Genomic DNA, 22771 nt, shown 5'->3' on the forward strand with positions numbered 1-22771 from the left:
CAGCAGCTGACTCATGGTAACTGAAGAGAAACTGACAATGCAGACACTTAACAATCTCCTGCCCATTTAAAATCAATGCCTATTCAGTGTCCTGCAAAAGAGGATCTCATACAATTGGATGCAACCAAAGCTTAAACATCTTCAACTCTCAGTTTGCCTCTAAGAAGCAGTTTCTGAGCTAATCTGGTTTCTCGTGTCATGAATGAAAAATATAAAATTGTGATCCGATGCCAAGAGTTACATGGACTCTACAGCTAAGCACATGTACTTATAGTGAGTTTTAACCTGAGTTGTCTGTGTGTTGTTTTCCTTTCTTGGCTTAATTTCACAAGTTAACTTTGCATTGTGGTTTTAAAGCCTTCAGCGCCCATTACCTGTCTCTGCAGAGGTCCTTTGAAACCCAAATTAGTTGCCATGCGGAGCGCCTGGTCATCGTGCACCCCTTCGAATATATCTATGACTTCCTATGAGAATTGAAGAGAAGTGATAGAGGGGCAGAGAGAGAGAGAGAAACAAATGGCGAGAGGGAGTGAGAGAGAACGAGAGGCTCAAACACTGGGCTATAATTTGACACAAAGTGAATGTTCACATTAAACTGCCGACATCATAATTAAGTAATGGCAAGCTGCCAGACATGGAGAAAATCGACAGTTGGGAATGAAACGGCGGATTTATGATCATTATTCGCACGTATTTTTGACTTTCAGATAGAGAACGTTTTTTCATAGATATAAAACTGCATAAGGGATTTTATGGTTTTCAGCAGTGAAGAAAGCAAAAGAACACAAGTGAAACGGACTTAAGCAGGTTTAGACAAAGTCTGTATAAACTCTGGACCGATTTTAATGAGATGAGTGAAAGGTATACTGCGCTATTATGTTGATAGCAATACCACAGCTGTGTGATGCCTATATAATTTGAAATCTTGACCAGAAATAATGGATGATCTAAATGTCAGCTGGATCTTTTCAATCTGCTGCAACATCTGTGGGATATAGTAAAAGAAAGATATATATAACGATTGTAAATGCAGGCAAACTCCATCTGTACTGCTTACATAGTACATCTGTTAACAATGTACCGTTGCCAAGTAGCAAAGTGACTACAGAGGATTAAGTTCTGTAAAGGGAACCTAATTAATAGCAATATGAAACACAGAATGCTTTTTTATGTGTGTCTGTGCATATTTGTTCATGTTAAGCGCCAGTATTTTTTTAGCAGTGTTCAGCTGCTGTGCGCATAAAGACAGGACGATATATTTAATTTGATTTGGAGAAAATACAAACAGAGCACAGCTTATATCTGTAAGACTCACTGAGTGATCAGGTCCTGACAAGATTTCAATACGTTTAAGTTATATTGTGCTTAACGAGATTTAGCATCATTGTTTTTGAGGCAGATAACTGTCACCACCATATTTATCTGATTTGATATTGCAGCGTAACAACAAATCATGTACCTTAAAGATGAGTTCTGGGGTGCTGGCGGCCACCTCCTCGATATCCATACCCCCCTGGGGGCTTCCAACCATGACAGGACCATTACAGGAGCGGTCCATTAAGATGGCAAAATATGTCTCCCTGCTAATGTCCAGGGCCTCAGCAACCATCACCTGGACATGGCACAGCAAGAGAACAAGGGGCTGATGGAGGAATGACACTAGATTCCAGGTTTATGCAGTTAACAAAATTAATCTCATTAGAGTTAATTTTAAAAAGTTACATCATTTCAAATACTGGATTTAACACACAGGCATTTAAGCAGAGTAAATATCTACTAAGCATCTCTCGAATGAAATCCCTTGTTTTGAATGAACAGAGTTAGAGTAGGGTGTCACACAGGTAAGCAAAGAGAGGATGCGAGCAGGAGTCTTTTTGGAAAAAAAAATGTTGAACTGTTGTGTAAATGTGTTACAAGTTGTCTACTCTAGATAGAGTGGTTTTGGACCACCACACCTTTCTTGTGTTCCACTTATCCAAGCATATGAGGATGGATAACCTCTTAGCTCCATGTTTACAGACAGCACTCCTACCTCAGTGCTTAAAAAGTCATCCACCAGTCATTCAAATGTTCTCCTACATTTCCTGTCACATGAATTGGAGCCTGATTCTATCAAACTAAAGATAGTCTTTCCTCACTATCCTGTTTTGTTCTTACTCACACTCAAGGTTCTGTCTAAAATATTCCTCTTCCACAGCCATCATTCACATCTGTCCTTATCTTCTCTCAGCATCCCTCTATCAGTGTCATGACAGAAAATCCATGTAGCTGCAGAAGTGCTGCCCCAGTTTTCTGTGGCGTTCCCTGCTCTGTGGTGCACCGAGTAAAGAAAGGGCTGGGCAGGTTAACAGCTGAGCTCTGGCTGTCATCTGATAGACCAGCCTCTGACTGCACTGTCGAGGTGCTTGATCTCTCAGATTAGTGGACGGCTGTTCTTACCAGGTCTGCTACAGGACTTTCTTGGTGAGACAATTATGTAATGGCCAATTCAAGTGAAAGTTTTACAGTTAACTTTGTTTTTCCGTTTGCCTTCCTCTACTGCATCCAAGTCATGGAATTATTTGGGGGATTGTTAACGTCTGGCTGCTGCAGGTGCATTGTGTAAAACTGAATGAAAAAAAAGTGTGACACTCAAAAGTGTGACACTCATTTGATTCGACATTAGCTCTGCAGGAGTGGGAGCTCCTGTGGGGAAAAGCAGGGGTAAACAAACATGGGGGGGAAGAGACAAACAGAGAGTGAAGGACCCACACAAAAGCATCAGAGTGAGAAGGCTTCATCACCTGGAACGTCTGTTTAGAGGAGGTACTGCATGCAGCATGCGAGTAGAGAACATGATATTCCTGCTTGTTAGTGGCTCATGGAAACATACTAATATAAGGTCTTCTATTTATGCAATAAACTATAGTACCAGAAGCACTATACCAAAGTAAACAACAGTGGACAGCTTATTTCTACAGAGCAAAAAATGTAATATGAAATAAAACCCATAGAGCCAGACTTCCTTCACGGTCGTTAATTTTACAGGACTGTATTACTGGACTCAAAATGCCTTGAAATGAGGTCAGAAAACAACATGAAAGAGTAAAGAATATATTTCTTTCCTTTCGTCTTGAGAGTGGCTCACCATTTTAACTTTTACTCCATCTTTAGGTGTCTGCTTGGTCGTCAGGTTATAACCCAGCATCTTATTTGCCAGCTCGCCAACCACTGCAGGGCTGAAGGAGAGAGGTGATAGGTCAAACAATATCCTTTTTAAAAAAATGTTTTAATAAACAAGTAAAAAAAATCACTGAAAATCAGACACTGGCAAAATGAAAGATGAGGAAAGCAGGTGTGCTGACAGATGAATAAGTATTCCTTTATCTCTCCAGAGCTTTGTTCAGTTGAAGCGAGATATGCCTCCGCACTTTCTGGGTATCGATGTAACATCTTCTGACAAAGCACAGCTTTTGAAGACACTTGGTACATGTACACATCGCTATGAATGAATCTCTACTCATTCTCTCTTTTTTAAAAGCAGCCCCGCATGCCCAGTCTGCTTCTGTAAGCCTGCTCCGTTTTTGTAAGTGAATACAAATGAAGCCAGGGGTTGTATTCTTCCTTTGATAGATTAGAGGAAGATGAACTGCGCGCTCATGTCACTGTCTGGGGACGATGAACTTAGCATATCTTACTTTGAAAAAGTTTCCAGCCATTCCAAACCCTGAAGTAGGGTGACGATGATACATGTCCGGGCCAATTGTCATAAATCACCTTTTTGCCTTCAAGGGATCAGTTAACGGCAGACACTATAACTAAAAAGACAGCACTCTGTCTGTACATGGGAACTTGGTGGAAGGGAATCTAGCATCAGAGCAAAGAAAATCTCTTTCAAGGTGTTGTTAAGCCTTTTGAAAAATGCAGAAGATCTCAGATTGAAGGAATACAGCGATCACACTTTGTAATTCAAAGACAGAACAAAATGAACCTCAGCGGCAGCACAAAACCCAATCAACCCGAGATAGGAAAACTCAGTATGGGGTGCATAACACTTCTGCCGACCTTAAAATTCTTTTTTCAACATTTAATTGAGGGTAGTTGTTCCAAAACAAGACGCGGAACACAGAAAAACTGTTTATTTGCAGCACAAGTAATCCTGACTGTGTCTTTGTGCCTGGGGAACATCTTCAGAGAGCTCTTTGAGCATCCTCACTCTAAAAGCTGCTGTCGTCTGAGAAAATAATACAAATCTTCCTCCTGCAGTAGCTCACAGTGCGAGATGCACATAGGGGCATACTTACTCCTTAGTTAAGTGCACTCCACCTTTAAGGCCACTGTCGAACACACCCTTGCCTCTGCCACCAGCCAGAATCTGAGCTTTCAACACGATCTCCTTGGCATCTGAATGACAGAGAGAGTGAGAGAGACAGAGAGAGAAAGTCAACTTAAGGGAAAGAAAGACAGAGAATGTGTAACAAAACACTGAATGAGGCTCAGCACCATGAATGCCCCCTTGAGTCTGCCACTTATCCGTCTATCTTATTGAAGAAAGGGAGGAAGAGGGAAAGGAAAGAGGGGTTAATGTGATGTGTAAAAAGATAAAGGATTATGGCGGCAAAAAAGTAAGTTTATACACCAGAGCCCAGCTGACAAGCCAGCAGTACTAATTACAGTAAAGTGCAGGAATAGCACTGGACAGAGAAAATGTTTTAAACAATGCTAAAAGTCTACAACCATGAGAGGGACTCTGTGAAACTGTTCTTAGGCACAGAGATGATTTAAGCCATAATCATAGTTTGGTGTGCTATAGTACCATTTGCTAATTATCAATAAACAGAGTAGAGACTGATGGGTATGATAAGTATTTGGCCACAAAACAATCAACTGGAATATTTAGACATAATTGCAGCATAAACAGAAAAGTAAAAGATCAGCCATGATCATCTGTGCAATATGGATGTTTGCCCCAAATTTCACAGCAATATTTGGATATATTTTCAATGAAATAAAAAACGTGAGCTACATCCTTGATCCATGATTATGAATGTCTGTAGAAAATTTGATTGTAATCTATCAGACACTTTGTGCAGCTGGAATCAAAGATTGTTGTTTCGTCTTCTTTACTGCCTGAATTATACATTATCAGAATCCGAACAGAATTGTGTTGTACTGACCATTACACCTGTGTTGCCATCTCAAGAACTATAATGTTAAATGTAAACGCTTATTTCATAGAAAACACAAAGCAGAAAATACATGCTCTTATGTTTTCTTGAATCAAGTTCTATACATTTGGTTGTGTTGTGCTTACTTTTGATTAAGACTTATTGTATGAAAGTTTATGGTTTAAGTAAAAGATCAAGTCTCAATTACATTTCTTAATGGCGACATCTTAAGAGTTATTACTATTTCTATATATATATATATATATATATATATATGAACACATTGGAATTTATTTATTTCCTAATATTTGTATCAGCTCCCAAAAGTCAAACAATATCTTAACGGTTTACTTGGGGTTTCTTACAAATATTATCCAAAGAGTTCAAGAAGCACTTGCAGGACTGTTGGAAATCGCCACATGACCTTGCTCCAACTATTGAACCACACACCATCCCCTTCTCTGTCACTGCCACCTTGTGAGAGCTGCTCTCTATTCAGCATCCAGCATTCAGAATCTCCTTCTATTCAAATGGAGCGAGAACACATGATGAAAGATGGTCGCTGGCTAGGTTATTATTATCTAAGTGGGGGAGTTCAGCCATTGACGGGTGTCTGCCATCGGGATGGGAAGTGGGTGGTAGGGAGAGTGGAAGGGGATGATCCGTGGAAAGTCTACAAAGACACCTTAACCTTGGGAGGGCTGGAGACAAGCTGCTCCCTTCACTGAGATGCAAAAAAATCACAAAACTCTACAAACAGGGTGGAGTAGAGACAGGAGCGGGTGAGGGAAGAGAACCTAAGAACTCTAAATGTGTTCACTGCAGCTGTAGTAAGACAAGGACCCCAAGAAAATAGCCCCTGACAGCATGGCAGGGATTAAACTAACACTGCATTAGTGAGGCCCAGTCTCCAGTCTCTGCGGAGAGGAGAGGAGAGGAGAGGAGAGGAGAGAGAGAGAGAGAGAGAGAGAGAGAGAGAGAGAGAGAGAGAGAGAGAGAGAGAGAGAGAGAGAGAGAGAGAGAGAGAGAGAGAGAGAGAGAGAGAGAGAGAGAGAGAGAGAGAGAGAGAGAGAGAGAGAGAGAGAGAGAGAGAGAGAGAGAGAGAGAGAGAGAGAGAGAGAGAGAAGGTGTGCTCTTATGCGAAGGGCTTTGCGAGGAGTCATAAATGAATAAATATGTTAATAAAAAACTGCTACTGCGCAAAATTAGAAAGAGTTCAAAGCAAGATGAAATAGTGTCCTGCGGGCATGTGCAGCAGAGGGGGACAGTATAAAAAGAAAATGACTTCTCTTGTAAAAGAAAGAAACAAGTGGAAGAACAAAGGTGCAGTCCAAAAAGGAGGTTGCATTGTTTGAAGTGTGGACAAAGATGAATAGTATCATCCCACTGATGATGACCTTAAAAAAGCTAGATGTGGTTCTAAAATGACATATTAATATATTAAACGGCGTGTTTTGTGCCAGGAAAGGTAATGGGGTGAGAAGGAGGCAGGTGTTCATTCCTGCTGCACTAGTAATTGATAGCAAACCTGCTTATTATGCTGCACACAACAAGATATTGTCGCAATATCAGCAATTATGAATGGGCACTGAAGGAGCAATTTGCTGATAATAAGTGGAAACTTTATAAAAGAAGAGACTAACCGAGCGGAACGGAAATGTCAATGCATGTGAAAACAAGATTTTACCACTGCAAAACAAAATCTCTGTTGAATCATATCCTCTGATTAACAGTGGAACACCACACTCGGTTGGAATATATGGGGGGGGGTAATAATGGCCTCAAAGATCACAGTGTGCATGGTGCATGGTAAAGACCAGGGTGACCATTATCTGGTAGTTGGACAGTCGTGAGATGGCCTGTAACAGACAAAAGGTTGGTCCTTAATGAGTGCATAGCATCAAGTGGAGAGCGAGCAGAAAAGACAGTGGAAGTAGTAACACCGGAGACAAGTCCTGCTTTATGTTGAACCCAGACACTGTGATGCAGTTAATCAGTAAAGACATCAGCAAGCACGGTTGAAGTTAAAGGTGTTCATACAGTGAAAAAATGCAATAATAGTCCTGTAAACTGAGAGCAATGAAGAACATTCTATCAGGCAGCAATATATTGTGGAATCTGTCCAGAATGTTTCCTTGAATGTATGTTTTCATTACTTGCAGTGTGCAATGCCAGGCGAACAGATGTACTCCATACATAAAACATTATTTATTGACTTTCTTCCACAAAAGATTCCAAGTAGCTCCTACAGAAAGTAATGATTAGCGCTCTTGGGGAAAGGGGCATATTGTTGCATAATAGTCCTCTCCTTCCATTTGTATCATACATGACCTACTGTGAACATGCAGAGAAAGATTTTCATCTCCATTTATTTCCTATATCTTGGGGACACAGAGGAGGAGATTAACATCGCACAACATCTCCAATCACATCACATGCAATCGGAGTAATGCGGTTATCATCCTCGGGCCTTACTCATTTCCCAGTAATGAGTGCAAATCAACTCCCAGTCTGCTTGCAAGTGACAGCAGCTGGCAAAGACGATGTAACTTCTACAATCACCGTCTCCTTCACCCTCTCTCCCTCTCTCTGTGCACTTTTAAAAAAAGGCATACCCCCCCTGTGCTCTGTGTAGCCCATGGGTGGCCAGCAGCAGAGTTAGCGTTGGTCTGATATTTAATTAAACCTTCGAGGCTGTGCCATGAGGGAGATTCTGGCTGGTATGGGACAGATGTAGGCTGAGTGCCAATCCAGAGAGCGAAAGATGTGGCTACCATCTGCATGAGGAGAGAAGATGATCAGGGTGGCTCTCCCCATCCTGCATGTGTGTTGAAATGAAAGTAATGTAGCAGCTAAATGGAGAGGACTAATCAAACTCTTGGGAGGGAGGCAAAAACAAACACAAACTCAACACCAACAAGAACCTGAACCTTCCAATCAATAAATGCTATTAAAACTACAGGGAAGGAAAAAAAACAGAAAAAGACTGGTTAAGTGTTAGTCTCTGTGCTCATCATAACCAGACTCTAGGTTATGCTGCATGACAGTGTTAACTGCTTCATGGAGCAGGTGGAAACATACAAAAAAAAATGGAGAGGTCTTTATTTCTCGGAGACCATTAAAGTGTAATTCATATATAATAATTTATAATTCACGTGGTTATCACGTCCTGTATATTAGACAAAACAACAATCTTTGACTCCAGCTGCTTTCATCTTTTAGCTCAATTAGGTTGTCAACTGCATATTGATGGCTACAGAAAGCGATTGGAGCAACTCTCGCTTTTCGCCACAGGGCCTTTAGCTGTGTCACAGCCATGGCTCACTGATACTGGGAACTATGGAGTCATAACGTACTGTAGCTGGAAGTACCATCGGCAATGAAGGGAATTAATAACTCAAAACAGAGCTTTGCAATTTGCTTTAATAATTGCATAAGCATGGAGGTGAATATGTTCATGCTGTTCCCCTTGCATGTGTATTAAAAACACTTCTGTCAAAAATTGAGTGTAATTGCCTAGGATGCTAATTATGTTTTTTAATTACACTTTGGAGCCAGCAGGGCTAGCAAATGGAGCAGTCCATGACTCCTTGTGTGATGACTTTGTTCAGTGGTCAAGCTGATATTATTCGTAAACTTTTACCATTTCCAATTTTGCCTGGCTGTGAAAAGGTCAGACAAAAAATGTCTCTTCATTCATGCATTGATGGCGGATGAACCGGAAGGAAAGACAGGGCAATACAATCTGCAGGTTTTCATCTACCCTGACATATAATGGCTTTGGAATTCTTAAAGCTGAATATATTTGCCAGTTCAGTTGAGGTTGAAAAGTCAACACACACTCTTGCTAGTGGCATGTCTGTAGGACCAAATGTTGGGACTTAAACAAATCAAATTTAGATATAAAAAAGTCAGAGGTAATAACAGTACAACTCTTTGTTCCCCACAACCAACCATGTCGTTACCAGTTCACTATCTTGTCTGGCAAACCCATCTGTCTCTGTGGCCATCTCTGACTCTAATGATGCCATCTCAATGTCCGTAAAGCAAGGAGAATATCAGTGTCCCAGACGGACAGCGGCCCCTCTGTGTGATACCTGACTCCTCATTAGAGGACAAGTCCACCTGCCTTTCAGACATAGAGAGCACTTCTAATGATATCCTGAGATGGCCCTGCACCCCTCAGTGACAGAGGGGTGCAGTTCAAACTGCTGGCAGAGAGTTTTTCATTGCCGTAGAAACACAGAGGTGACGGTAATGATGATGATGTCGTGGAACAATGGGTGCTAAAGGCCCACAGCGGTATCTTTAGGGAGATTCATTCATCTTGGAAGCCTCTGTGTAAAAAGAACTTGCTTGTTAGAAGTCACATCATGAGAGAGTTAACTGGGAAAAATAAAACCCTGGTAACAGACTCGACGTACATTTTTTTTCAAATAAGTGAGAACATGAGCTTCTCACTAAATAGTTTGAATCAGTTCAGCACCAACAATAGCAGATACAACTATAGAGCTACTGACATCTGCTGCTGCACTGATGGGAAAGAGGACTCGTCACAGTCATTTCCACTGATGAGTAATGAAGCATACCTGACGGCTCGAGCTCCCTACCAAAGAAGACAAGAGTGTTTACACATTTTCCCTCCACCACTCTTTCCATCTTAACTCAACTCTTAACTTCAGGCCATGCTAACGCATCTATGTGGGCTGCATATATGCAAAGTACCCTGACAACAAATAATATGCGACATGTTCCCTTCTTCTGGCACATTAGTATCATCTTAATGACAGAAGGATGTGTGAGAAATAATTCCAAGTCTCACCCACAACATGAATAGGTTAGGGTGCGTAATGAGGAGGTGGAAACACTAAGCTGCTTACAGAAATCAGGCCTTTGAGAGACAGGCTGCTTTACCCTGCAAAGCCTATTTACAGCTGTTAAGACAATTTTCAGTTGCATGGCTTTTTCTTACCAAATGAAAGACCTCGGAGGCAGCTAATGTATGGGATGACAACAGGTCTTCGGAGAGGCCAGAGAATAGTGAATCTTAGCTCCTGTAATGTCCGTGTGCTTGACTATGTTTTTGCAGATTCTCATAATTGTGTTTCCTTTCTAGAATGGGTTTTTTAATTAATCTGGGGACGTTTCTGCAAGTGGGCCACTGTGCCCAAGCTAGTAACCTTTTTTTCTTTCTAACCAGACAGTCCCTGTCTTTTCCCCTCATTGGGTGTGTGGGTTCTCTTGGCAGGTAATGAAGACAGAAAAAAAAAACCCGCAGACAAACAGGTGTCTTTCTGTGTGACAGGCCAGCCCTCCTAACATACGAGAGGTGTTCTGTCCATCAGCCGGAGCCCTGCAGGGAGTGGTTGCGGTGAGGCAGAGATACTCGCAGCTCGCAACCCTCGTTTATTTCTTTTACAATTTGATCTAAGTGGCAAACTAGGACGCTGAGGTGCTGCTGTAGTGCAGAGGATAAGCAGGAGACAGTGACAACCGAAGGACAGAGATATGAGATGGTTGGGCTCAAAAGAGAGGGAGTGAGGCACAGGAGGAGGGAAAGGTCACAATGTGTGGGTAAAATGCGAAAGAAAGAGCAATGTTGTTTTGACTTGACATTACCAGTTAATAGCTATGGAAATGAGCCTCAACCCATTTACGTAGAATTTATGAACATAATACTCGTTTCAAACTCTGGCCACGTAAAAGCAGCAGGATGGTTAATGGTTGTAAATTTATCATGTGAAATTCTTCCATTAGTGTGCACAGACCACATCAGTCTCATAAGTATATACAGTATACGCTTCAACAATAATAGTCAATTATTCCACAGCGACGTCAATTCAGCCTTTGTTATCGTAGAAATGCATAATTTTGTTCTGTTGCAAAATGCACATTTTCACCAAGATTTGAGTGTTAAATGAGTCCCAGGTGGTCAAACACAAAATGGCCAAATGTCAGAAAGGTAAATAAAAGTCATGTCAGTTTAAGTCAAAGCCAAAGAAGAAAAATTCAGATAAGGTTAGTTGATGTGTACAAGCTTAAAGAGAGGAATATATGTGACTGTGACCAGGATCATTACATGCAACCTTACTCTGACATTAGCTAGTTCATTATCAATTGCCTTGCTAGAACAACTAGATAACACATTTTTAAGTTTCTTTAAGCATCAAGTTTTTTGTTAACTTCCCCGACCACAACAACACCAGCTCACTCATTTGAAATAGACATGATGAAAGAGACCCTTCTTTCTTGTCAATATTGATAACCTGACAGGGCAGCCACAGCCTTTACATTGGAAACATTGGAAGGGACAATGGAAACTGTTCACTAATGGAAATGGAAGATGGCAGCGATAAAACTGCAATACCCCACAAGACTGAGAGCGCATATTCTTTTGAAGTTCAAGAGCCCATTTTAATATTGGTTGCCCCGATAGATGAGCAGCTGCTTCAGCGGCCTCTATCCAGTAGACCAACGAGAGGAGGACATGACATGGGCTCCAGCTGGTGTACATTCGAACAGAAACACACAGAGCTCAAAGAGGGTCTTCTCACCCCTCACCACTTCACAAGCATACAAAAGGGAAAGGGCCGTGGTCGAGCCAACTCCTCTCAGCACTAACTGCTACTGTCAGCGCTTTTCACCAGAGACTCCGCCTGATTTTCTGAAAGGGAAAGATGAAAGTGGTCTTAAAAGGCGCTTGAAGTGTTGAAGTGCATGAGGCGGCTCCAGTGGGGACAGTGCGAATGAGAAGGGAGGGGATGTGCAGTATGGAGAGGTCTGACCATGTTTCATGCTTTAACCATGTTTGACAGTAATATATTTGTCTGTTCATAGTATAAAGGAAGAGGGGTCCCATGTGTCCTTAAGGTGGAACACATGGCCTTTTTTTTTTTTCAGTGTGAACGCAATTTAATGGCTAATTTGTCCATATGTTTTCTTCGGTGAGATAGAATTGGTATCACTAAGAGAAAGCTGAACATAATAAAATTCAATGACAAACGATCTTAGCTAAATTAAAATCCAGGCAGGTAAAAATTGGAGAAAAGGCACACAGAGGAAAAGTAATAGAAAAAATAAATATCACTTCATTTCCGCTTATATATTCACTGCTCCATGAAGCATGAAATAGCCTTAATAAAACGTCCAATTTAGGGCCAGTATTATCAAGATAATAGCTCGATCACTGAGCAAGTGTTGGGACACAATGACATAGAAGACCAATTGAAGCATGAGCGATGCTCATGTGCCACAGTAGCCAGTATTCAGCGGCCATGACTGGGCTTCAAAATCTATTAAAACAAATGTGCAGTACAAATCAATCATATCATTGACAATCAAATAAACTTTGTTGATCATTTGCTTTATGTTTCTCTCAACATCCATCTCCATACCAAGAGATACTCATTGTACTATCAGACAATGTTTAAACATTGACTGAAAAGCATTTCAGGGAATCCAGACCGGGATGATCCAGGTGAGATGCAAATGACACACAGGGACAACCAAGTCCTCTGAATGGCTGGTGATGATATCCATAGTGGGGGGAAGCCTTTCGTGACAGATGGTACTGACTAGACAGTGTATCGGGTTGGTGGGGAAGCATATGGTGGTATGTAGATGATCTCACACACCAGCGCCAGGCCCAGTCGGAGGTGTAAATGCTTCTCTGCACCCTGCCACAGAATGCAGAGCTGTTGATACCCCAGCAAGATAACATGTGGAGGCACACCAAGTGTGATAACGGGTGCTACGCCATATCTTATGTGACTTCAGCATTTTTTTCCCTCACCCTTATTAATAAACCACTCAATTGTATCACCACCACTGACAACTTGTTTTTTAGAGATTGACTTCTCTGAATGTTTTATTAAATGCAAACGGTGAAACCAAAAGTCAAAATCACCATTTCCCCAACAAATCCACACCTACATTCAACAAGATATTATTGCAAACATACTTATAGCAACCTTTGTAAAATTAAATGCATAAGTTCAGAAAGGCGTTGATGTATAGAATTGTCTTTTAATGCCCTGCACATTAAAACACTGTTTTCTGGTCTGTGGCACGGTCAAAAGAGAACAGCTAAGTACAGTACTGCCATGAACCTTACTCATCTACCTCAAGTGCAGAAGGTATTTCGGTAAAATAGTATACACTTTCCTCTCCACACCAAAGCACAGGGTTTTACAGCCTGTGCACTTCCCTCCTCCAAGCCCTCTATGCCACTGGGTTCTTTCAACATGCCCTTGGCTCTATGTCTGGTGTAACCCATGTCTCTCCACACTGTTGAAGGGGAAACAGTGGATAAGTCTGGGAGTCCATCAAGCAGAGGCTGCTGTGCAGGGAGTCTCCTCTGTACTTCAGTGAACAATGGAAAACCTATACCATACCAGACTTTATCGAGAGAGATACAATTTTCACTCATCCTCAGATATTGTAAGAAGCCGGCTGTGTCGCAGACATAAGTCATTTTAATCTTTAAATTATCCAGAGGAGCATTTACTCAAGATTTGATTCATGCATTGTACCTCAAACTAACCCTAAATGCTCAGGTGTCCCTTAGATAAAGGCATTAACACTTGAGCAAACATCGCACAATACACTTTAAGTCAGCATTGTATGGACAGATAAGATCCTAGCTCCAGGTTTACAGTGAAATCTGTCTTTATTTGTAAATCACAGGCCAGAGGGATAGAGGGGGTCTGAGCTGCCACAGGGCGCCGAGAACTAAATGAGCAGATTGAAAACAATCACTTTAAGATACACACAACAAAGCGCCTTTGGCCTTGAGCTACTTGTATTTACACATCATCTGAAGCACAGCATGAACCTCATTCTCTTGACTTAAGGGCTCTTCAAAATCCACTGTACCAAAAAAATAGCCTCTCTCCTTTCTGGACAAAAGATAGGCATTATATAGCCAGAACAAAAAAATGTTTTATTTTTTTCAAAAGCATTAAACTTATATTTACTTCAGCTACCTAGATTTGTGTGTTTTCAAGCAATTCGACCTGAGACATAAATATATGGCAGATGAACAGAAGCTAGCAGAGTGGATCCCATATATCTCTTTCTTTCCCCATCTCCTAACAAACTCTCACATTACAAACAAACCTGCACATCTGTACTCACACACACACAAACACACACCTGCCTCTTCAAAGACTTGGCTAATGTCAAGGTAGCTTGCTATTATTCAGTGAGCAAACATATCAAACTAACTATGCCTCTAATAAGCACACATGAGATTTGACAGCCATGCATAAAAACTGCTCTGTTGACACTGAATATTCATAGCCAAGTGAAATAAATTAAGATGATTCCTACCTCTGTTAATTGTCATTCTGGCAGCGAGGCTGTGCTAAGCACAAAGAAGAGAAAAGGTAAGGCAGAGGTAGAGTGAGGTGAATAAGGACTCGGAGAAATGATTTAACTTCTAAAACTGAGAACGTGGCAGAGAGAACAAAAAATATGAATATACAAATTGCAACACAATTTTAGGATGATGGCAACAATAAAGAGAGACAACATATTCCTAACTCATCTGATATGAATTGTATATATATATTTGCTGGTGTATGAAAGCCCCATTCATCACACAGACTCAATGCAGTGAAGATCAGAATCTGAAGCGATGTTTTCTTCTATCGCCGCTATGTCAATGAATGATTGCTTGGGGAGGCAGGAGACATGGCAGACATGATGGGCTCTCGCAGCAAGGAAGGAGAGGGAAAATGTGGTTTTGATTTAGAATTCAGGCCGAAAATCCATCAAGATTTGTTCAACAGATGCATCGGTCAAACAGGTGGCGACACAAAATGTGGACTGCATAATCACATTCTTTTTGGTTGAAGCTGGGCACAGGAATATGTGTATATCTATGTGACTATTTGTGTTGCATGTGCATGGCCGAAACTATCTGGTTCCAAGGAAAACATCAAATCTGTATTCATTAATGATGTTTTGCTATGACTTCTCATGACTGCTAGATTGGAAAAAGGCCTTTGTAGAAAGACCTGCATAAAAACACAAATGTGTCATGCGTTGGACATGTATGTATCTGTATGCATGTATATACACTATACTGTATATATTTTCTATTCTTGATGACCACTCAGTGAAAGTGCTTTACGTTATTGTGTTGCCATCCATCCATTCACAAACACATTTATACAGTGAATATATGTGCAGCAATTTCTCTATCACACACACATGTAAATATATATATATATACACACATAAACACATCGCTCATTAGCACATATGACTGTTTCTTGTTTCAAAGGTGCTTTTTGGTTCCGGGTGTTTAACATTAAATATCTCTGAATGTCTACTCTTGGTTTTAGCCTTGGGTTCCACATGTGAAGACAGCTTTTTTGTTTTAAAAGGGTAAACCAACATGAAGACCAGAGAACTGTCAATGGGAGAAAACTGGCCATTTTGAAGCTAAGAAAATAAGGAATAAATTGATCAGAACCTTTGCCAAACGCATTGCATAGCCAATACAAGAATTTTGAATGTGCTTAAAAAGAAAGTATCGCTCAACAGGCATAAAACAGGACGGCCAAGAACAACTAACAGCAGATGATTTCAGGAACATTGCGAAAGCTCTGGGAAAAAAAACAAAACATCAGTCAGTGACATCAGCACCAACCCTCAGGTGAAATAAGGAGTGGAGTTATCATAATCCACAGATGGGATGACTTTGAGCTGCTACTAAAGCGATGAAAGACCAAAGTGTGGAGAAAGACAGATTCTGCTAAAGATCCAAAATGGTGGAGGTGGTATCATGACTTGCATGAATTCTTGGCTCACCATTCTCCATTAATGATGTAGCTCATGAATGATTTCAAGTCTATAGAACATAAAATCATGCAGCAAGAAAACAACCAAAAACACACCAAGTAACAACTACAAATTTCAAAAGGGGGGGGAAAGTATTTTTTTATGAGAGTTATTCGTATTATTCCTTTAGCTCAACATGAAACTGAAAATAACTATTGTTAAAAAGTATTACATTAATGATTTGATAGTTATTTTTTTACTACACACAGACGTTTGTCTGGACAATTATTTCAATCTGGACCTCTCAAATATAAGGTGGTCTGCTAAAATATACCTAACCCTTTGTTCTAGTTGCTTAACACATCTATATAAAAAATAGATGTTGAATAGCATAGCACATTTCTGGGAGCATGTCAACATGCAAATGTGATAAGTTAACAAAAAACAAACAAAAATCTTCAACATTTTGAATCACAACAATTCAATATCAAAGTCAATTGATGTAACTTCAAGGTGCAAAAGTTTCTTGTTTGTTTTTTTCAAACATAAAGCGGCTTGTGCACAACAACAAAATGAGCAGAGCTTGGGTGTGGACGTGTGGATCTGGGTCATTGGTTTTGGACAGACAGCAGGAGTTAATGCGCCACTCTCTCAGTGTCCCAGTGGAGCTCACATTACAAAAACTTTGGACTTTCTGATAACTCCCTGTGCAGATCACCCAGTGTGGTGCCACAAAAAAAAACAACTACTTTCCATGAGCCATTAAATGGTTGCGAGTCAACCATCTGCCACTATGTAAACTCTTTCGTCAGAGTTGTCATTCAGGTTAATGGGAATCAGTGGTCTATGTCCGATATTTTTTTTATTTTTTTTGATAGTGAAGGAGAACATTTTTAAGCTATTTTGTCTTCAGTGGTAATAGAACCAATCAATCTGCGTCCACTTCAAGAGAGTGGACTCTACACTACATAAGAGGAGTGAGAAGAGTTTCTATACAGAAAAGCTGCAATTGAACTGTCAACTAAACCACTTCATGGTTCAGGGAGTTGGAAGTAGAGGAGGATACTGGTTGGTGTGCATGTGTGTGTGTGTGCGTGCAAGCTTATATGTGCAAAGCTTACATGTCATTCATCTGTGTCTGTGCTTTAATGCTCGACTGGTTCTCTCTGTTGTGTATGCAGAGGACCAGAGGCTCACAGCAGGATATCAGCACCATGCAGAAATCCATCTGAGTCGCTCCCGGTCAGCTCAGATACTGCAACCATCCCATACCAACACAGTCAAAGTCCATGTCCTCAACTGTGGAAACCATGAAAACAGAGCCCCATCCAGAACTGGCTTCACACCCTACCCTGCTTTACCATCAACCTCAGGGAGTTAGAACTTGGCAGTCTTAGTTTGCATTTCCGCTCAACAGATTTTAAGAGGTTACTGATCTCCATCCTTTCCTCTCTCTGTCTAACATTCATGTGTGACCCAACTTGTGAGCCATACACATGCACAGGGGCGTGAATTAACGTGTTGGGAGATGCTCTCTTGCACGCTTTAATAGTGAGCCATAAACAAAGGAAACAAAAAGTGTGAGAAATACACACACATACAAGGACACTAACCAAAGATAAGTGCATGAATGGAGATGAGCGAATAAAGCAGCTGTGAAGTATGCTGTTCCCAGCACAGAGGGGTTGATTTACTAAGGGCACTTTGGCACGTGTTTCCAATTGAGCTGGGAATTTACTAACTCTCATGATATAAGTGTCACAGCCACAGTCTAGTTACCCCGGATGCACTATCACTAATCAAAACCAGATGCCTGGCTTTTTACACGTGCCACGTCCATTCCTGTGTAAAGCAATAAAGTGCAAACTAAAGAGTGATATTGGTTGAAGGGAATAATACAAATATTTCAAAACAGCAGTCATGCAAACAAGCCTAATTCTAGGACAATCTGGATAAATCCCCTTTAGACATCAGGCTGCTTTCCCTCTGCATTTATTTTGCATTTCAACATGGAAATGTCCAAAAATATTGTAGGGCCAGATGCCTATACTGACATGGGAAGAAACTGACAAGTTTTAGGTAAATCAACCCTTGATTCTAGCCTTGGTTTTATTAAACTGTCTAATCCCTTCTTACTCCTCCTGAGTTTTCCGTTTCTCCATTTCTTCCCGTTCCAAGCAATATAGATACTGTCCTCAAAATCTTTATCCTCTTTGTTCTATTCAGTTTATCTTTCTCTGCATCTTAACCAGGGCCACTGAAAGCAGCGCCCCAGGCACTGGAACCCAAAGGCGGCAGTAAGAGTGGCATCTCACTGGCTGACAACAAACCTGGATACATTATCTGAAAATTGCTGCTATAGTTGGAGAGGACACTGAATAAAATATAAAGCTGAGGGTGGAAATATACACTGCATGTGTTAGGGAGTTTGGTGTGTGCGGAAAGAGAAGAACAGGGACGGCAGGTAATGGACGACAGCTATGCGTGGGTGCATAAAAATGCGTGTGAAATCATATTTTGTCATGCACGCAAAATGCTTTTGTGAAGATTTGTGCAACAAGAATAATATTGGAGTTCCAGTCACTTCCTGACATGGCTTTGAGCGAGTGTCTGGGGGCAAAAACTGAATTGTAACTGAGGATTAAAAATAAATGAATTAAAACAAAAAAAACATGCAAAGCGTGAGAAACTGAACACGAGAGGTTGTGAAACAAATTAGCACGGATGAGCGACATGATGAAAAACGGAGCAGGCACTAAGCTAAAAAAACACAGACTCCCACACATAAGCAAACACATGAAGATGCGATTAAACTTGATAAAACTTCAGCCCTGATTAACCACAGCTATTTGCACGCCCTGTGGCCGGGCCGAAGATCAATGCTGCATAAAATAGGACTGTCAAGGTTTCGCAGTGTGCATCAGTACAATTACACAGCAATTACATCCAAATCACGGTTTACAAATCCCAAAATTCAACTCATTACCAGCACTACAATAATACAGAATGCACTAATGTTTAGATCTGAGACACGAGAAAACTTGTGCAGTGAGGAAACCTTGTGGCCAAATGTTTAAAAAGGTACAGACTGATCATTTCCGATGTATTTCGACAAGCCCCGTGTGTTGCATATGGAGAAGCAGAGCGCCAAAAAATCAGGAGACCGTTTGTAGTAATTGTAATGTCAGATCATGTCATTTTAAAATAGTTTGAAGTAAAAGGGATGTGACTGGGCCCGAAACAGACACTACCGCTCAAACGCAGACACATCAGTTTATTTGTCACATAGTTAATCTCAACCTCAGGGCTTACCTATTATGGTAAGAAATAGGGCACGGTATTGACACTGCACTAGGGGTGCAACGATTAGTCGACGTCGTCGACAAAAATCGATGACCAAAATAGTCGCTGACGAATTTACTCGTCGATGATTCGTTGAAACGATTCGGTGACGTCATAGCGCGTGTTTCTCGTGCCGCGCAGCGGAACTAAACGTCGTTTTACCGGAGGTGCTGATGGAAGTACCTGAGGAGTGATCCATCTCGCTCCCTTCCTATCTCTGAAAGTCGCGCATGTGCAATAGCGACGAAACATGGACCAATGTCGGCGTCCGCTGCCGCGCGCACCAGGAAGTAAAAAGTTCGCGAGAACTTCACCCGTAACATGGCCCGAGAAAAACTACCTGCAATATCTGTACAGCGGACCTGCTCTCCAGGGCAGCAGGACACGCGCATTTGAGGAGGAGGCACGTGTGACATCGTAACGGAGACGATGTGTACTCGCCTCTGTCAGATGTTATATATAAACGTATATACCTGCGCGCAGGATTCTAGCATCCATTACAAAAATATGGTTTAAATGTTATCCTATTGCCTGACAAACGTCTTGATTTAATCAAAATGATTTAGTCTGAAGACTGTAGTTTCGTTTGTTGATGTTTTTATTAATGTTATTTTCCCTGTCCTTTTTTGTTAACACGAAAAATGGATACTTGATTTTTAATTTATTTTTAGTACCAGCACTTGGCCTGTTCTTGGTTCACAGTAAAAAGGGAAACTTAAATTTAAATAGATTTTTTTTATTAGCACTTTGCCTGTCCTTGGTTTTAAATGGACAAAAACTTGATTTTTCTTTGCTTTTGTGTCAACAGTACCCTTATATGCAGCAAAGTTTATTAAAAGACATTTTCTGTAATGAAGTATCTATCTTTATTGTCTTTATTTTCAGTCATCACATGCCTTGACGACCTCAAGCTAAATTTAAAAGCTGCTTGCTAAATAATAGCTATTGAGAATTTGTGTCATTCTTAATCCGATTAGTCGATTAATCGTTTCAATAATCGGTGACTAATCGACTATCAGAATAGTCGTTAGTTGCAGCCCTACACTGCACCAAGTGTCGAAAACTGTGAAGGACCCAAAATCAGAATCAGAACGCTCTGTTGAGTCTTGGGCATTCTTTGATATGATTATTTGCTGATTTAAATTTTACTCTTTTAAAATGTTTAAATGTTTTCACATAGGCCTTGGCTGCTGATGCTGCAAGATCAAACATTTCTGTTTTACAATTTCGGCTGGTTGTGTTAGATGAACTAAAAGGATTAAAAGAGAAAACATGTGTTTTCTGAAGGTAAATATTCTGCGACATGTCAAAGAAAGGTATATTTTAGTATTAGTACATAAGTACATGCAGTCCTATCAAGGAAGACGGCTTATTTCTCTCCAGAGAAAGATGAACTGCATAGCTGTGTGTGTGTGTGTGTTTGAGCGCGTGTGTGAGCATGTGTGTGTGAGCGTGTGTGTGTGAGCGTGTATGTGTGAGCGTGTGTGTGTTAATCCTACTCACTGAGTCTCTTGGCAGCCTCCAGGGCCTCAGAAGCTGTGTCGGCCACATAGAAGCGCTGGACAGCAACGCCACTCTCTTGCATCAACTTCTTGCTCTGGTACTCTTGCAGATTCAGCCATCTCCTGGGATTCAACCAGGTACTCTGGAGAGGAGGGGAGGGAGGGTGGCAGAGCAGAATTAATAAGCTTGACTTTGAAGAAAGAGTGAAGACAGAGCAATGAAGCACCCATATTGAGGAATCCATCATGCCTAATGACAACAAATGTTCCTTCTCAGCTCAACATCTTCCCAAGCCTGTGCGCTATCTTCTGAGCTGTTTTACATTATACACAGAAACACAAAAACACAGAAACATGTCCTACACCTGCCTGGGAGTGGGCAGAACTCATCCTTTCTCTTCTTCCCTCCTGCTTGCCTCCCCTACACTACAAGCTTAGTCCCTCTAATTATCCTGGATAGAGACAAGCAGCCCAAACTGAGCTGCAGGCAGGGTTCTAGGGGGAGCTCTATTTTTCAGTGTGCACCAGTCCAGAACTTACCACTACTATGACTAAAGGCAGTTAATACAGTCAACAGGTTAACTGACAGCAACATAACAATCAAGAAAATGAAATGAAAACGAAATCACAAAAGCACAATACACAATGTACACCCCTTCAGGAACAACACATCATTTGAACAAAAAATCCTTAACATTATTCAGCCAACTTGTTTTTCACTACAACGAAATAAAACAGCTGTCTGTGGCTTGCAGCTCATTCTCTCTCTCTCGCTCCCTCCGTTCGTCTCTGTCGTTGCCTGTGACTTTCCTGACGTTACACTTCTGTCTGGGTATAGCAACAAAACAATAGAAAAAGAAAGTAGGGCTGAAAGTTATTTTTACAAACACGAAAAACAAACATTGAACTAAGTGGCCTCTGCTCAGGCGGCACACAACAAATAGCACTGCAGCTGTCCATGGTGCTGAAACAATAGCTTTCCGAATACAGTGTAGATTATAGACTGAACTGGAGACGGGATATTCTTTGAACAGGCCAGCCCATATGCGCATTTGCTTTTGCATTGATTTTCTGCCGCTGGTTGTCATTGCTGTCAAGATGTCAATGGTGTGGTGAATGTTGAAACATATGCATCTACCGCATATGTTTCTCTGCATTCCAGCTTTAGCGAGAGAATTTACAATTCAGAACATCCGTCATACAAGCCATATCAGCCCAAAATCCTGTGCTTGTGAAGAGTTTGTGCAGGCCCCGGAATTTCTGCCTCTCTGTGTCACAGCGAGATGTCTCCCATCATTCTGAACTGGCATGCCAATGCCGGATAATCTTTCCATACCACTTTCACAGTGTTTAAAGTACTAGCTACACTATGCATGGTAAAGATTTGGCCTATTTTCAGGATTTATGTGTGTAAATCTGCAGCTGCTTCTTGGAACAGGAGGGCCATTTTTTTCCCATAAACCCATCGTCCAGTCCCGATTGTCTCAAGCTGTTCCTCAAACTTCGTGTAAATTGATTCGGCATCTGTGCCTAATGAAAGCTTAACAATACCAAAAAAAAGGATCGTCCACCTTCCCCTTTACACCATATGTTAATTATCAGGTAGGCCAGCCTTTGAACTGTGCTCTTGATAATAGTAATACTAATGTAGGACGCCAGTGCTTTAACTTTTAAAAGAAAAAAGTAGCTCTCATTTCACCTAATTAATTCAGCATAAAATTATGGTTTGATTTGTGCAAATTTCCCACATTTGCACCTGTGAGGTTGGCCCAAGTGGTTATGGCAAAAAAACTGAGACAAACCTAGTTCTGCAGTCAAAGTGTATATATTATTTTCAGTTGCAACTTATTTCCTTGTGCAGCAGTATTTACAGTGCAGGCTTGATTTTTAAAGAAAATAAAGACAGATGGGAAAAAAACAGCCATTGTAGTTTCTGGCTTGACTGAATTGCAGGTAAAATCATCCCATACTCCAATTTAGTCTCAGTAGGTG

The 22771-nt window shown here is 41.0% G+C and overlaps 1 protein-coding gene across 1 annotated transcript in view; it reads right to left on the bottom strand.

The window, feature by feature from the left end:
• suclg2 (succinate-CoA ligase GDP-forming subunit beta) overlaps positions 1 to 22771 on the bottom strand; it is an 88678-nt gene that overhangs the window by 45528 nt on the left and 20379 nt on the right. The window contains exons 2-6 of the mRNA XM_061069429.1: positions 20781 to 20922; positions 4284 to 4383; positions 3128 to 3218; positions 1460 to 1612; positions 375 to 464 (exon numbers count right to left, since the gene is read on the bottom strand). Of these exons, the coding sequence (XP_060925412.1) occupies positions 375 to 464; positions 1460 to 1612; positions 3128 to 3218; positions 4284 to 4383; positions 20781 to 20922 (576 nt within the window). The remainder of the gene's footprint in view (positions 1 to 374; positions 465 to 1459; positions 1613 to 3127; positions 3219 to 4283; positions 4384 to 20780; positions 20923 to 22771) is intronic.

This window comes from Limanda limanda, chromosome 4 (assembly GCF_963576545.1).
Source record: "Limanda limanda chromosome 4, fLimLim1.1, whole genome shotgun sequence".
Classification (NCBI taxonomy): domain Eukaryota; kingdom Metazoa; phylum Chordata; class Actinopteri; order Pleuronectiformes; family Pleuronectidae; genus Limanda; species Limanda limanda.